This window comes from Wolffia australiana, chromosome 15, assembly GCF_029677425.1.
Source record: "Wolffia australiana isolate 7733 chromosome 15, ASM2967742v1".
Taxonomy (NCBI): Eukaryota; Viridiplantae; Streptophyta; class Magnoliopsida; order Alismatales; family Araceae; genus Wolffia; species Wolffia australiana.
In genome coordinates, this window is record NC_135849.1 from 6952279 (window position 1) to 6968468 (window position 16190).

General features: G+C 41.8%; 1 protein-coding gene across 1 annotated transcript; it reads right to left on the reverse strand.

The window, feature by feature from the left end:
- Window positions 1–3681: 3681 nt before the first annotated feature.
- On the reverse strand, window positions 3682–15606 carry LOC144712857 (indole-3-glycerol phosphate synthase, chloroplastic-like). Its single transcript, XM_078587222.1, has 10 exons — window positions 15368–15606; window positions 14490–14744; window positions 14231–14407; window positions 13642–13716; window positions 13524–13568; window positions 13264–13428; window positions 13008–13086; window positions 12310–12392; window positions 4348–4416; window positions 3682–3962 (listed from the first exon to the last, which is right to left on the reverse strand). The coding sequence occupies exons 1-10, from the start codon at window positions 15524–15526 to the stop codon at window positions 3867–3869; spliced, it is 1203 nt and encodes a 400-aa protein (XP_078443348.1). The 5' UTR covers window positions 15527–15606; the 3' UTR covers window positions 3682–3866.
- Window positions 15607–16190: the final 584 nt, after the last annotated feature.

Below are 16190 nucleotides of genomic sequence, written 5' to 3' on the forward strand. Positions count from 1 at the left end.
TTGACATACTCCTTTGTGTCTTCTATGGCATGAGGTAGCTTGGCACCCCACGGGCTGACGACTTAACCAATCTATGGGGTTAAATGAATACATGATTAATTAAAATATATGTGATATTGCTGTTATAAAGATTATCGTGTATTTAAAATTTTTAACTAGATTGATACATGGGCTTAGAGGCCACAAACATAAGGTTTTTGGATGTTGTTGGATGTACTTTAAGTTTAGGGATTTTATTTAAATATTCCCAGGGATGATGACTTTTACTTAGGGACTTTATTTGAAATTTCCAATGACTTTATTGATTTTTTTGCTGGAGAGTTTTAGTAGGGGGGACTCATTTAATACCCATGTGAGTCAATTTGAGATCCCCTCGTTCTTCTCTTCCTCTTCCTTGAGTGCTGCTTCTATTGGATACTAGATGGAGAGGAAATCACATTTCTAGCAGGCTATTTTTTTTGGAAAGAAGAGGAGATCCAATACTCTTAGAGATTGTTTGAATACTTCTAGAGGCTGAACATCTGACCTTCTTGAAGACACACACTCAAGAAACCAAGAAATCATAGATGTGATCATCATAAAGGTGATGGTTTTGTTTCCATTTGTCTTCAAGTTAGAATTCGGCCTTGTTTGGATCATGTCAGTAAAGGCCAAAAAGTCCCAACACTCTTCTATCCTTATTTCCTACTCTATCTCACCCTGATTTATCTCTCTTTCTATTCTCCCTTCTATCTATATTATTACACTTATCACTCTCTATTTATCTTATCTCTCTCTCTCTCTCTGTTCAACCTGATTTTGTGAAATCATAACCCAATATGACATTCTTTATTTTTTGATTCATTGTTTTCATTGATCCTTAATTCATTTACCCTGTCATTTGCCCATAGTCACAGTACAAGGCCTATTAGAACACATTGCCTCATGCCACTTCAATATAATTAACAATTGAGGTAGGAGCATATTAATATAAAGATTCTTTCATGGAACTAGGGAAGGACACAGTCCGGTCTCAGTCCGGTTTTACCAAAACCTAAACCTAGACCTTAAGTTTGGTCCAGTCTCGGTCTCGGTCCAGGCTCGGTAAGGTCCGGTCTTTGGTCGGCCATGTTGACTACTCAAGGTTAAGTTGACTTGGTCATCTCACTGCATCTAATGTCACCTCTGGTGCTGAAGCAATGTTGAATAATGAGAGAGGGGGATAGTGAAAGGTGTGAGCATGAGAGAGGGAGAGAATGACACTAAGATAGTGCAAAGGCAAAGAGAATACCATAGGAAGAAAGTGTGAGAGAGAGAGAGGAGAGAGAGAGAGAGAGGGAGCAGGTAAGATGGAGAGTACAATAGAGAAAGAGTAGGAGAGTGAGAGATGGAGAGAGGGGGAACGGGAGGGGGAGAGGGAGTAGGCGAGAGGGAGGGAGTTCAATAGAGAGAGATTGCGAGAGGGAGAGAGTGTGTGAGAGAGAATGAGAGAGGGCGAGCGAGAGAGAGGACTAGAGGAAGAGAGGCATAGAGTAAGAGCATGAGAGAGGGAGGGAGAGGGGGGGACAGAGAGTGGGAGAGAGAACAAGAGGGCTTGAGAGAGAGGGCGAGAGGAGGAAAGGGAGAGCAGGAGAGAATTTGAGGGAGAGGGGAAAAGAGAGGAAGAGAGGGCCTTGAGAGAGAGAAGAGGACAGGGAGAGTAGGAGAGAGGGTGAGATAGAGAGAGGGAGAGAGAGGGGGTGACAGAGAGCGGGAGAGAGAACGAGAGGGCTTGAGAGAGAGGGCGAGAGGAGAGAGAGAGCAGGCAAGAGTTTGAGGGAGAGGGAAGAGAGGGAGAGAGGGCCTTGAGAGAGAGAGGGAGAGTAGGAGAGAGGGTGAGATAGAGAGAGGGAGAGAGGAAGAGAAGGAGAGCGAGATGGCGTGGAGAGAGAGGGAGAGAGGAGATGGAGAACGGGAGAGAGGGACTTGAGAGAGGGAGACAGGAGGAGAGGGAGAGTGGGGTGAGAGAGAGAGAGGAGAGGGAGAGAGGGTGAGAGAGAGAGCGCGAGTGAGGGAGAGAACGAGATAGAGAGAGGTGGGGAGGGAGATTGGGATAGAGGGAGAGAACGAGATAGAGAGAGGAGGATAGGGAGATCGGGAGAGAAGGTGAGAGAGAGGGGGAGAGAACGAGATAGAGAGAGGGATAGAGGAAAATAAAATGAGTGGAAGAGAATGAGAACGGGAGCAATGGAAAGAGGGAGCGAGGGATGGAGAGCTAACGAGAGAGAGGAAGACCGGAAGAGAGAGGGAGAGGGAGGGGGAGAGAGAGAGGAAGAGCTGGTGAAAGAGTGAGGAAGAGAGGAAGGAGAACGAGAGAGAGGGCGAGAGAAAGAGAGGGAGAGAATGAGATAGGGAGAGGAATAAAGAAAAAGAAAACGAGAGGGAGAGAGTGAGAACGGTACAGAGGGCCAAAAGGGAAGGAGAGAGGGAGGGAGAGCGAACGAGAGGGAGAGTGAGACCGGAACAGAGGGAGAGAAAGAGAGGGAGAGAGAACGAATGGGAGAGAGTGAGAGAGAATGAGCGGGAGAGAGGGAGAGACAACGAGAGAACAAGAGAGAGAGATAGAGGGAGAGAGAACGCGCAGGCGAGAAAGAAAGTGGACGACAGAGAGAGAGAACGAGCGGGAGAGAGGGCGAGAGGATGAAAGAGAGAGGGAGAGAGAACGGGAGAGAGAACAGAGGGAGAGAGGGGGAGAGGGAGAGGGAGCAAGCGAGAGAGAGACTAACGGTCTTCGGTCTGGGTCGATGTGCGAACCGGACCCGGACCGGAAGGTTTGGTCAGCCCAAAAAAGGCTGACCGACGGTCCGGTTCGGTCCGGTCTGACCGAACTTCGGTCAGACCGTGTCCTTCCCTACATGGAACCATAGTCAAGGTGGACACTAAGAGAGAGAGAGAGTCTATGTAATTATAATGATAACAGTAGAGAATCATAGTAAAGGAAAAACGTGGAGTATATATATTAAATAGGCTAATATACAGCCAGAGCAGTTTGTCTGGTGTCCATATCAGTAGTATCAACAGATGGCAGATGGTATCATGCAATACAGCAACAGTAATTAACTCAAGATAATCCATTAGCTTAGAGTGGATTATGATTCATAACGGTCATCGAGAACAGGTAAATGAGTCATATTCATAAATAATTTTTTAACTTTTCTTCAAGGTTTCTTCAATCTTTTTTTTTTTGAAATTTTGAACTGTGATCACATGCACATGCTGTGGTCCCCAACGAGGACTTCCCAGGCAGTCACCCATCCTGGTACTGCTCTCGCCCAAGCACACTTAACTTCGGAGTTTTAATGGTTTCCGGTACACTAGTGTGCTGATACTAGTGTAAGGTTTCTTCAATCTTATATTTCATTTTATTCTCATTATCCCATAATTCTCCGAAAACCTACATGACAGAGATAATACCCCAAATGTGATTATCACATTGTCTTCTTAAATTATTTGTACCAAAAAATGTAAACAAAATTAGACACATAGTGTTAAATAACAATCCAGCAACAAAATCCAGGAGTAGAACAGTATTTTCATGTTTTGTCGGATGACTAAACAGATAATTTGGTTAGCAACAAATGGATTGCATTTTTTCTAAGCTTTTTGTGCGAATGAAGTGTTTTATATAAGAGAGGAGCATGCAGAGGACGGAGAGGAGAGAGAGATCAGAATAAATAACCTCAATACCAACCAAAACTGGGAGAAAAAATCAAATATGACAAACACAAAGAAACATGTCACGTCATTTCTTACCGCTGGAACATGGCTCCTCAATTGATATGGTTGAAGCAGGATTTGAAAGATTGTTCCTCTTGGCCATTAAGTGGATTATTCAACAGCAGGGAACTTCAATGGAACACATCAGGCGATATATTCTTCCCAAAAAGCCCTGCAATTGCCTTTGTTGGATCATCCTGCTTTACCAGGGACTCTCCTACCAAAACCTGGACAGGTGTGCAATTTGACAAAGATAATGGTTATTTCTTCATGCTGCAAGGATTCATTTGTACTCAAAATAATGAAATTGTCCAGATAAAAATAATTGATAGATTGAAAGAAACTAGTAAAGTGAGCGAGATTGATATTGGCGAAGGTAAAGAGAAACTGAGATTAAGAGAGAGAGAATTAGAGAGAGTAGGACAGAGAGAGACAGATAAAGAGTAAGAGAGAGAAAATTAGAGCGAGTAAGAGACAGATGGAGATTGAAAAAGATGGAGACTAAGAGCGAATAAATTAGAGAGAGTAAGAGACAGACGGAGGTCAAGAAATAGGGAGATAATGAGAGGGAGAATTATAGATTTTTTGGAAAATCCAAAGTAGGGGCCTCACAGCTTTTACTCCCGCTTCTTGAACAACGGCAATATCTTGCGGAGTGAACAGGCCGGACTCACCCACCACCTAACCGACAAGAAATAAAATGTTCACTAGTTTGATAAAGATTATGAGGTAAACAGGATCATATTAATTTGCAAAAAAGCTATGTATGAATATAACTTATTAAAAGAAGTGGCAACCGTCTCAAGGTTGAAGATAAAATGAAGATCTTCATGTAAATATGATGACACAAAAGGACCAGACAACAAAGAGCCAAATATTAACACAGAAGAAAGTTTTGACTTCCAAGTGACGAGAATAATCTTAGAGTTGAACTGACAAAAATCTGCTCGGATGATACTTGTACCGTAAAATCAAGGCAGAAGTATAAAAAATTCACCAGAATATAGGGAAATACCAGAAGGTCCAAGTAAACAGTGCTGATTGGATAAGTGTAAATACCCCTCAAGGGACGGGCGGATCTAAGTCTGGAGACAGATTGTCAATATCGCAACAGATGTAATGAAAGCAAAAGTTAAATAGTCAAAAGAAAAAGCACTTGGTGCACGACTACAATGTCGGGGATAACAGAAGGGAAAAGTTATTTCTATTGCAAAAAGACCGGTTTATGTAAAAACGCAAAGTCTTTAGATATAATGACTGAAGCCCACATATAAGGTCCAGAAGCAGTGGAATCCTCGAGAGGTAATAATTTTAGAAAGATTTGGGAAAATTGAGCAAGGATTTTCTTTTCTTTCACCGGAGACAAATAATTCCCCGTGGGTTCTCTATTTGATTTTCACCTGGAACATGCAAAAAATAAATACTGAAAAGAAAAACTGTCTGTTTCTGTTGAATACTGGAAAGTTTCTCCTTTAATCACCATATTTTACTTCCCAAAATGCTCTATTGCCTGATCTCTTGGTATTTCCAAGCAACAGAAATGACACCGACTGTTAATGCTGCCACCAAGTGAGTGCTTCTCCTTCAAAGTTGACCACTGCAGTTGTCAACTTATATCTCTCATTCATATGATGAAGGTAAATAATAGTTCCCCAGCTCGGTCAATCTGATATGAGCCAACCCAGGAAGTACAATTGAAGTGCACATGAGGGGCATGTATGGGTCACTGCTAAGTTTTGAACGGGCAAGGAGTCTTAATAAGAGGAATCATCCTCAAGAAAGGCAGTTGATTGTTACAACCCTGTGTAACTCCAATAACAACTCCAATATTAATAGAACTTAATAGCTCCACTGTTCTCGTGTCTGAGGAAGATAGCAAAAGATAGGGAAATAGAGGGATAGGGATGACGTGCGGCGGGGCTGACGACGCCTCCGAGCAGACGGGGTTGATGACGTCTGGCTCGGCCTGGTGAGCTGCCCTCGCGCAGGAGTGATTGTCTGCAACGAGGGAGGTCAGATTGGGACCTTCGAATTGGGGAGGTGCGTAGACACTTACCAGAGTCAAAAGTGCCGCTCTTCCTCAGCGGGTAGGGTTAAGTAGACTCCGCTAATGGGCCCCTCGACATGGGCTTGGGCCGACGTTCGTAGATGCGTTGTCGGATCGCATCAGAATCAGGAAAGTCCTAGCTACAGTCGAGAGGGGCACGGAGATTATCTTGGCTAACAGGGAGCGACTGATCCGGCAATCTCCAGGCGGATAGATGATCCGATGACATCCAGCTTTTACCATCTCATGAAATAAGCCAATCTTCATTGTCTCCATCTTTCTTCCTTTCAATCTTCATGTTTTGTCTTGAACGAGATCCGAAGTTCATGGGATGGCTGTTGCGCATACATTGAAAATATCTTTTGCAAATCTTCATTGGCAATATCGCTACAAGTTCATATGGAATTTGGAATTACGAATCACAATCCTAGCAGATTATTTTCAGGAAAAAACATTGAAATTTCTTTCCTACTAGCCAGTTGCATGTCAGGTGCAAAAAAAGAATTACTGTTCCTTTTACTGTAGAATTGACTTTCTGTTTTCACTCTTACGCTGCTGGACTGATAAAATGACTGTGCCGACTGGAAATCCTCTCTTCCAATAAGATGGACCATATTTCCTTTACTTTTACGCCCTTGACCACTTGGAACTGGGCATCATCTCCTCCATTCTCGTTGTCAACTCTTCTGTCCTGCTGTGTTCTCAGAGATCTTTCTTCAGGTTTCTTGATAGACAATGTCACTCTCTTCTAAATCTTCTTCGACTCAAATTGAAATTTCATGTCCATTTTTCCGCTGACATCGCAAAATCTGTTTTCCTACATTTCTGTTTTCAGTTTCATATTCCTTGGTCAATTAGTTCTTTGGATCTCAAAGGCTCTGATACCAGTACATAGAATCCAAAGTTTCTAGAAATAGAAAAATGAAGGAGCAAGAAAGATCAAGACTGATACATCAGGTCTACACATGGACCTGAATCAATGCCAGATGTCTTTATTATTATGCAGTGCCAGGAACCTCCCAAACAGTCCCGTGCAGATTGAGCCACTTAAAACCCCTTTCTGGAAGCTCCTACAGCCAAATCATAATCACAAAAAACATTCTGAAAGTTTACCGGTGACAACCAAAGAAGAGGTGCACACATCAATAGTGTGATTCACATCATGTGATTAGCTATTACAAAAAGCTATCATGATGATGAAGAGGAAGGTATTTGCCAGATCGGAGAGAGGTCGATTTGGCTGGTCAGAGACTATATGAGAATTCTAATATGATACGATGCCAGATCTAGGAAAGGAAGAAGCCCAGACAGAAGCATGGCCCAGACACGATGGCCCAGCCCATTACTGGGTGGACTTAAGCCTTGCCTCAGAGGCTAGTGCAGTAATTGCATCATGAGTTTTCTTGAGCTGTATCTCCAGTCCCTCACGTGGTTGTAATCTCCTCCCCTTGCCCTCGCAAGTCCGACTCCCTGCCAAGCAACGACCACTTTGTCGGCGATCCTTTACCATCCCCTTGCCATTCCGTTCTCTTCATCATAGGAATGTCTCTCACTCTCATATCTCTCTCCTTGTCTGTTGTGAATGTTGAACAATGTATCGTGTTCCATTATCAAAGTTGAAAGTTTTACAAGGAATCCAATACGGCTCTACTCGGGAAGTATCAAGTTCTTGCTTCGTGTTCCATTCTTGATTTGGGCCGTTCTTCATTGTAAGGATGTGCTTTGAATTCTTCAACTTAAATAATTTTGAGAGAACTGATTACTGTTTTAGAGTTGATACATGAAAGAAGGCGTCCTGATAACTGTAAAAGACATAGTCAACAAATAATGACTGAAGTGAATAAGTCACCACATGAGCCAAGACGTGATGACTTACATGACTAGCCACTGGGGAATCTTGAAAGGTGGAAGTGTTAAAGGAGATCAGGGCAAAAGGGAGAAGGCATCATCTGTCAGGACCTTTGACTCCAGGGAAGGAGGTCATCAGAAGTTGATAACTGAGCGAGGCAATGGAGTTTCAATGGAATTATATCGGTGAGGTAAGAATTCTGGATCAAAAGTCAGTAGATCTAGACTTTGGGTGTGATGGGAGCGGCACTGCAAGCATTTCTTTGAGTTTCTGTTTGAACTGTATCAGGTCTGGTACCTGCAGATGGACCACAGGTTATCCAGTGTGGAGGCATTTGCAGACAAAAACTGAATATTTTCAAGGAATCAGAAAAATATCATTAATCTTGAGGCAGATTACAAGGGAGCTTGAGAGACCTAGGTTTTCAGGTTGTCGGGGCGGTGGACTGTTTGTTATGGAGCCTAGTGGAAGCACATGTTTGAAGCATCTGGACAGCTTGTTGCAGATCCAACTTTAATGAAAGGGTGTGTGGCAGTTTCTGATTCGTATCCGTGGGTTCGTATCAGGGATAGGTCGGGAAGGGAGGGAGACGACATCAGAATGGTTGTCGGCTAAGGGACAAAGAATGCCAGGGTAGACTTCAGCAAGACAAGAGGCAGGCAGAATGGACGTTGCCTAGAAGGTGGTCTGATGGGGTGGACATCGCCGGAGCAAAGATTGCTGGGGAGCCAAAAAAATCTGTTGATACTTCTTGGCTGCCCTCCTAAATTTAAAGGAATTAATTAAGGGCCAAATAACTGAAATGCACTTATTGGGCTGGAATGACAAAATAGATACGACAGGGATCGTATCAGTTTCTTTCTCTTTCTCCTGCCCATTCAAGAGATTTCTCTACTTCTACTGCTCAATTTTCAACAGTTGATCATGATCCACAGTGTTCGCCTGTCCCGAGCCCAATATCAGATGATGATATCAGGTCGGATGCTGTATGGGATATTGGAAATGGAATATCTGATATCCATCTTTACCAATATCTGGATATCAGATGACGATATCTGTGGACTTTTTCCTGAAAGCTACACCTCCAGCCAAACCCTAGACGCTGGGTGGAAGGAGGCTAACTCACGTGGAGAACAAAAACAATAATGAACACTATTCAAATTGTCCCTGTATACTCTAATATATATGAGGTATACGGGTCGTACATAATGGGCCTCATATTGGGCCAAATATAGAAAGAAAGATAAAGAACAGAACGACATATAGTGTATCAGCTGATAATATCAGATATCGGTTGATACAGAACAGATATCCAATATCATTATCTATCCCGATAACGATATCTTTCTTCATCTCAGGGGTTGGATGACAATACCGGATATCAGTGTCGAATATCAGTTTTTTATAGCAGACATAAATTAACAGATAATTTAAATAACATATTGTTTTTCTCTGAAACATATATATGGGTAATTAATATTTGTTAATGAATTTTATCAATATTTAATTAAGTTAGACTAGTTGAAATTCTTGGAATTATTAAATAGCCCTGCCAGGTCCATTGGCCCCAACTCCGCGAACATCCAAAGGCCCAGTATAGTCAACATTATTTAATGCTTGATGCATAGAATGCAGTGCTTTTTTTACTATGATTTTCTTTGAAAGCATTTACACTATTTTTCACTTTTCTTTTTGTCCATATGGAACAATGGGGGGGGTTCTTGTTGTTTAAACTGATATCCAGATATGTGATATCGATATCCAGATACCGACATTCCAGTACGGATTTCTATATCCGATATCCTGCACTGGCATCCAACATGTCCTGACACCTATGATTTCCATCCCAATATCTGGAATCTTCTTGATTTCATCTGGACATCAAATGTCAGCCAGGTGAACAATAATCAGTCTTCATTTGAGGTCCACCTCCACTTATGCAGAATCCTGATATGCACTCTGGATCTGATATTCACGGGAGGGCAAGCCCACCAGCCAGCGTATGCAACTGACCATTCATATGCCGAAAAGCAGGCACATTGACTAAAAGGTGAGCCACCAACCTGTTTCCGGGCTGATGGAGGGCCATCCATCAACCGCCAGCCAACCCATCCAGTCGCCATCAGGCAGTCCTGTTGACCAGCTGATCAAACAGCCTATTTGCAGGACTCTAGGCGGGCCCATCCACCTGCCGATGGTCCAGGCGTTCAGCCTGTTCAACAGTCCTGCAGTTTATGGAATGGCCCCTGTCCAAGGCCTTGGGGCCTATCCCCTCAGGGGGTCATGAGGGGGTTCGCTGCGCATTGGTTCTAATGGGAACTTTAGCTAGGCACAAGCCTCACAAACAAGGACACCTACACTGCGCTCCTGGCGCACCAGTCCAGGGAATGAGAATCATCGGAGGAGATCCATATGACCAGCTTCTGCCGATGATGACCTGTCATGAGAATTTCACGAAAGGCCAATTGGGGCCCACCTGGATTTGTGCAGAGTTATCATAGCATCAACCAGCAGTTGTTTGGCACAATCAAATGCTGCATCAAGCTCATGTCAACTCTTGCCCTTGTTGCACCCAAGCTTCAAATCATTGGCTTGGGATCCTGCTGGAATGTTGAAACCATTATCAATTCCAGAGAAGATACGGGAAGCTATTTCCATGGATTTGGTGGAAGGCCTTCTAAGCTCAGAGGCATTGACATGGTCATGGTGGTGGTTGACAGTCTCATAGTCTCAGCAAGTACAGTCACTTCAATCAAAATGCACCACCCCTTTTCATCAAAGGATATGGCCGACCGATTCTCCGAGGAGGAAAAAGGAGGAAGAGAGCAGAAAGAAAAGGTGAGAAGCTGGAGTGGCTGAAGCCTCAAGAAATTCCAGAATGGTAGTTCTGGCCTCATGTTGCCTGGATGCAGCGCCATGTGCCTAGAGGAATCCTTGGGTCGATAAGAAAAAGACCCTAAAAAGCACTATGGAAAGGTATTTATACCCCCATGAAGACCATAAAAATAAGTTAAGCTCTCACCAAGACTCAGCTGAAGGCTGAGCCACGTGTTGTCCCAGCTTCTTGGGATAGGTCCTTAAGGGGTCCAATCAAAGTCAAAGGTTAATTTCATTCTTAACCTGGAAACTCAAGTCTACAATTATGAAATTCCAATGATCTAACCCCAAACATTCAATGGTCCAAATGACGCTTGAGGTTGAGCAACAGTAGGAGAATTTCTTTTTAAAAAAAAGATAGAACTCCAAAAAAGAACAAACACTTCTTGACACTAATTTCATTCTCAACCTGGAAACTCAAGTCTACAATTATGAATTCCAATGATCTAACCCCGAACATTCAATGGTCCAAATGACACTTAAGGTTGAGCAAGAGTAGGAGAATTTTTTTTTTAAAAAAGATGGAACTCCAAAAAAGAACAAACACTTCTTGACACTAATATCATATAATTCAAGCAGCCTTGGCAGCAGCTTTGAGATCTAATGCGTAATTCATTTTCACAGGTCAGGCTGGGAAATTAAAAACGAAAGTATATAAATTTGAAGATATTCATGGGCGACTCAGGTCTGACGTTAAACCAAAAAAAGATCATGGAGAACAAGAGGTGGCCCATAGGGTAAAGAAAGGGAATTCAACACGAAGGGGGAAGAAGGCAAAAAAATACCTCCGAAAGCAGTGGAGAATGAAGAGACAAAAAGGAAAAAACAACGCAAAAATATATATACAGAAAAAGCAGAAGGTGAACCAGCACAATCCCAAAAAAAATGGAGGGACAGACCACAGGGAATCGACAGAGAGCCAATGGGGGAGGTGGAGAGTATATTTCAGTTTTCAAGGATTAATAGAGAAACCCCAAGATCCAAACCTGCCAGGAATCTGGCACAAACATGATGTAAAAAAGCTTCATATTTTTGTTTAGAGTGACGAATTCCTTTTTCTTACTTCCCTTTTTCTATTTTTCCCGCATTCCCGTAACTTGAGTTTTTTCTGGTTTATTAGAACTGATAATGTAACTAGCACAGGTCCTCACTGTTCTATGCGAGACCATGGGGAATTATACCCTATTTCGAGTAGTATTGCACTGTTGACAGCAGAGATCTGATGCGCGTCTTCAAATCTTGCTGACGTCTGCTGCTAAGGATATCCAGTATCCAAGTTTGAGGGTGGGTTGTGACAAAAAGGTCATCTCAATGTCTTCGTTTTATCTTTCAACTATAGACGGACTTTTCCTGAATCTAGCGATGCAGTTATTCTTCCTTTCTTGAACTTTCCTGCGTTTTCCCTCAAAATCTCAAGTGACCTAGTTTTAAGAAGATGATGCTACCGATTACTGGAGGAGGCACTCAGATCACGAGATACAACTACATAAAAGTTTTATCTTCTCCAAATCTCAATTCAACTTTTTAATGCAGTACAAATGGCGGTGTAGAAGTCATCTAAAGGACGTAAATGTCAACCTTTAACTAGAGGTTTACATGATAATCTATGCCAGTTCGATGTTTTATGCTCTACTTCATACTCCTCATAGAATGAAATAGTAAAATGTTTGCCTCCAGGTGGCCCTCTCGCATGCAAAAAGTTTCTAATGTGAAAGTAAATTATTAATACAGAACGTTGTTATCAAGATTTACTCAGACAAAAAATTTGAATCAAAATTAACAATGTGTCAACAATACTCACAATTATATCTCTTTGCCGTATGGTTTCTCCCCGTTCTCCTTCAAGGAGCCTCTTTGTGATGGAAATGTCAACTTCAAATGTTTCTACACAGAACACCATGAGAGACGCTCTCAGTGGGCAGCAGACAGCATACAATCAGGAAATTGATGGTCTTCTAAAACAAAGAAGAAAATTTCTTTGCATATAACTTTTGGATCGTTTCTCCCATTTTGTGGCTTCTCTTTAAATGCAATGGTTCAAGAAAGAATGAATCGTAACAGATATTATGAGATCGTTCATACATTTATCACAATAAAATGAAAATACTGAGTTTCCTGACCCTGAAGAGTCTAGAACTAATTCGCAGAAAATTCTGATGTAAGATTCAAGGAAAACACAGTCAGATTGGGTTCTAAGGTTCATAGCTCAGATAAGATGATTAAAATAGATAATTAAACAAACTCACAGCTTAAAGCATCCACTGCCAACGGTTCACACATTTGATGGAACAAGGCATCTGCCTCGTTGTTCAAAGAAGAACTCACGTCCCAATCAAAATTTTTCCCACATATCTTCTTACTTGAAGAAATTTTATACATCAAAGATATGTAACTTGCATGAAACACACTCGTACACACTCATCTTAAACCAGGTAATAATTAAACACATTTGCGTTGGACATGAGAAAGCAGAAATGGATCACTCCAAACACATCTTACCCAAGTTTCTGTTGTTGATGCCAATGAGCTCAATTCCACTAATTCCGAGAACACGGTCCATCTCTTGTTCATTGTGAACCTGGAAATCGTCAAGTATTAAAACTTAAACTAATGAAATGAAGAAATCAAGAATTCTTTATCTTAGAAGGAGTTAGATAAATAATCAAACTTAAGAAAAATACAATGAATAATAAATACTGAACATCTTGCCAAGAAAAATTCGAGGTAGATTAAATGCAAGGTAAATTCGATTAACCTCTACAAGGGCAGCTAAGCCGAGAATCTTGCAAATCTGGGTCATATATTTGATATCAAGGTCAGGTAAGACAGCAGCAATTAAAAGAACTGCATCGGCGCCTTTGACTCTTGCATAGAATAGCTGCCAGGCGTCTATAATGAACTCTTTGCAGAGAAGTGGACACTAAAAAAGCCGGCAAAGTTAGAGAATAGTTAATTACAAATATATCAATTGCATTACCAAATTTTGACAGTGAAATTAAATCATTTTAAGCATACCTGGACTCCGGCTTTGCGTATTGCTTCTAGATTTTCAAAGCTTCCCTGGTGGGATAGAAGATGTGTCATAGCAACCAACCAAATATCAAATACAAAGATAATAAAAGCTTTTGGTCACCTGAAAGAACTTTTCATCCGTTAATACGCTGAGACAAGCTGCACCACCAGCCTCATATGCTTTGGCTATGCGGACCTATAATCAGATTGATAAATGACTTGAAAGGCCTTTCCCAATACATGACTTCAAATTAGAAATGAGATATTTGATAGACTTCACTTTTTCCTTAAGTACAGTTCAAATATATCCTCCCCACCAATGCAATTCATAAGAAAGTATTCATATTCCGCATGAAAACAACTAAGTTTGATGTAAATGCTTAGAGAGAGAAAAAATAATGGATAAGTCAAATACAAAAGTATTCATAGAACTAATTTCTAGATCAATGCCCAGTTCAAGTATTCATAGGAGGCTACGGTTATGAAGAGAATATTTGAACATAAAGTAACCTTATTGTTTCTCTTGAGACAAAACTCTGACTTATGTCACGAGTCATTATCCAGATATATTTTGAGCATTTTTTATCAATAGTCCCATCAGCATAACCTCACCTTTTTCCACGGGACAAGCAAAAGAAGTATCAAAGGCTTACCTATTAGACTTGATAAAACTCAATGCTAACGAAAAAAAGTGGTATGTAAAATCTTACGGGATCAAAGTCCTCTCTCAGTACTCCTTTGCTTGGAGAGGCTTTCTTGACCTCCGCTATCAGTGCAGGCATCTCGGTCCTCTCAGAAGCTGCCCTCAAAGCAGCAACAAAGTCTCGAGTAGGAGGAGCATAATCGATATAATTTTTCAGTAGAACAAGAGGTTTCTTCTCTTTCATCTGAAAGAGAGGGAAAACTAGTCAATAATCCGACAAAAAGATCACAAAAGCCTTGAAGACAATGAAAAAGAACCATTTTTACCTTTTTAACTTCCCCGTCTTTGTGCCACACTATTTTCTCTAGGATATTTCGTGGAGTATTTCCTTCATTTTCCAGGCGAAACTCAAAGGGACCAACATAATGTTGAGGGGGACCGGTAGAGGGTCGTCGTCTAATTGAGATGCCTTGACGTGCTGCAATATCATCATATGAATATCCACTTTCCCACTGTCTGACTTCAACAGAACTGGACAGAGAATCCCCAGTTGTTGAGGAAGGAGTCTCCGAAGGATCAGACTGGAAAACCAGAGGATAAAGGTTAAAACTGCAAAAGTAGAAGTACACGTAACGTTGGGAAGTATCGATTTGTTTGAACACTACAACCTGGAATTTCACTTTTTTGGATGACAAGATGCCACAGTTCTTCACAAAAGGCGTCACATCAACAATGGGAAAAAATATTTCGAAATAAATCTCAAAGTTCAATGGAAGAAAGAGGTCCTGAACTAAAAAATCGAGCCTTCTATATGAAAATGTTATCCACGACGAACTTTCATTTAGCGCGCGTTCTCCCATGATCCGCAGACCAACGGACTATTAGTAATTAGAAAAAACATGAAAAAATAAAAAATAGTAAACGCCAGACAAGAAGATTATCGAGGCCGATGGAGAACGGAACGAATCGTTTAGAAAGATCGCGATCAGGCGATTCCGTCGGCGAATGAATAGGAAAACAATGAGCTCTCTATAATGTCAATTACTCTCTCCCTTTCCCACAACAAATTCAAAAGCTCAAAAAAGAATCGCTATCCACGAACAAATCAAAACACCGCATTCGAAAACAAGCTAAAACGCAGCGAAAAAATACGTATTAAAAACAAATAACCAAAGATTCCGGCACCAAATAAGCATAGGGAAACCTGTTGAGCTCGAACGGAAGAAAAACTCTGAACTTGCTTCCCGGGGGTCCGAAATGAAAATTTTCCGAAATTCATTCGAAAGCATCGAAGTCCAGAGGCGATCGCGGGGACAGAGGTGCACGGCTTGTTGGCCGAAGTCGCGAGGGCAGCTGCTTCCATCGCAATCTCTTATTCCCTTCTTTGCTTCAACCGGCGAGCAAGTATATACGGAAAGAAAGGATTAGACCGTTACACGTCTAAAACCAGCCTCGCTCTTAAATACCGTCGCGACCGACACGTGTAAGACTGAACCGGTCAACTTTGACCGCAAGATATTGAGCCGTCTTCTGACGTCCTCAGACTGGACCCGATATTGTTCCGGAACGTCCCGTCCGACGGACCCGATATGCACGATGGACGGGGACGGGACGAAAATCCTCCCGTCTGACGTCCGGTATCAGTGCATTGAAGTGGACGGGGCAGTTTTTTCGTCCCTGGACGAAAAAAATCATCCCCTCCGCATCAGAGAAATCTCGTCTTGTCCCAGGACAAATATCCAATAAAAACAGTTCCAAGGTCTGATTGAATTAATATGAATTTTTGTAAGTTTTTTAGCGAAGTATGGAGGAGAGAAAAATCAGAGGGACATATGTTCAATTACTTTTTGGCGAGGTCAGGTCGTGAGGGCAAAAAAAAGCAGGAACTTTGATGCAAAATGTCGAGGAATTGATATAGTGATGCCACGTGGCAAGATCTCAAATGTCAGAAGCGAATTCGATAGATTTTCGTCTATCCCTTACCATCCATCCTCTCAGACCTCCGGACGGGATGGTTTTTTTTTGTC

What these genes read in the sequence shown, in the direction of transcription:
- LOC144712857 (XM_078587222.1), bottom strand. Translation starts at nt 15,526, where the DNA reads ATGGAAGCAGCTGCCCTCGCGACTTCGGCCAACAAGCCGTGCACCTCT. An exon ending in CATCAACAACAGAAACTTGG is followed by an intron (nt 12,393 to 13,007) that starts GTAAGATGTGTT and finishes TGTTCTGTGTAG; the next exon opens with AAACATTTGAAGTTGACATT. An exon ending in AAGAAGCGGGAGTAAAAGCT is followed by an intron (nt 3,963 to 4,347) that starts GTGAGGCCCCTA and finishes ACACCTGTCCAG; the next exon opens with GTTTTGGTAGGAGAGTCCCT.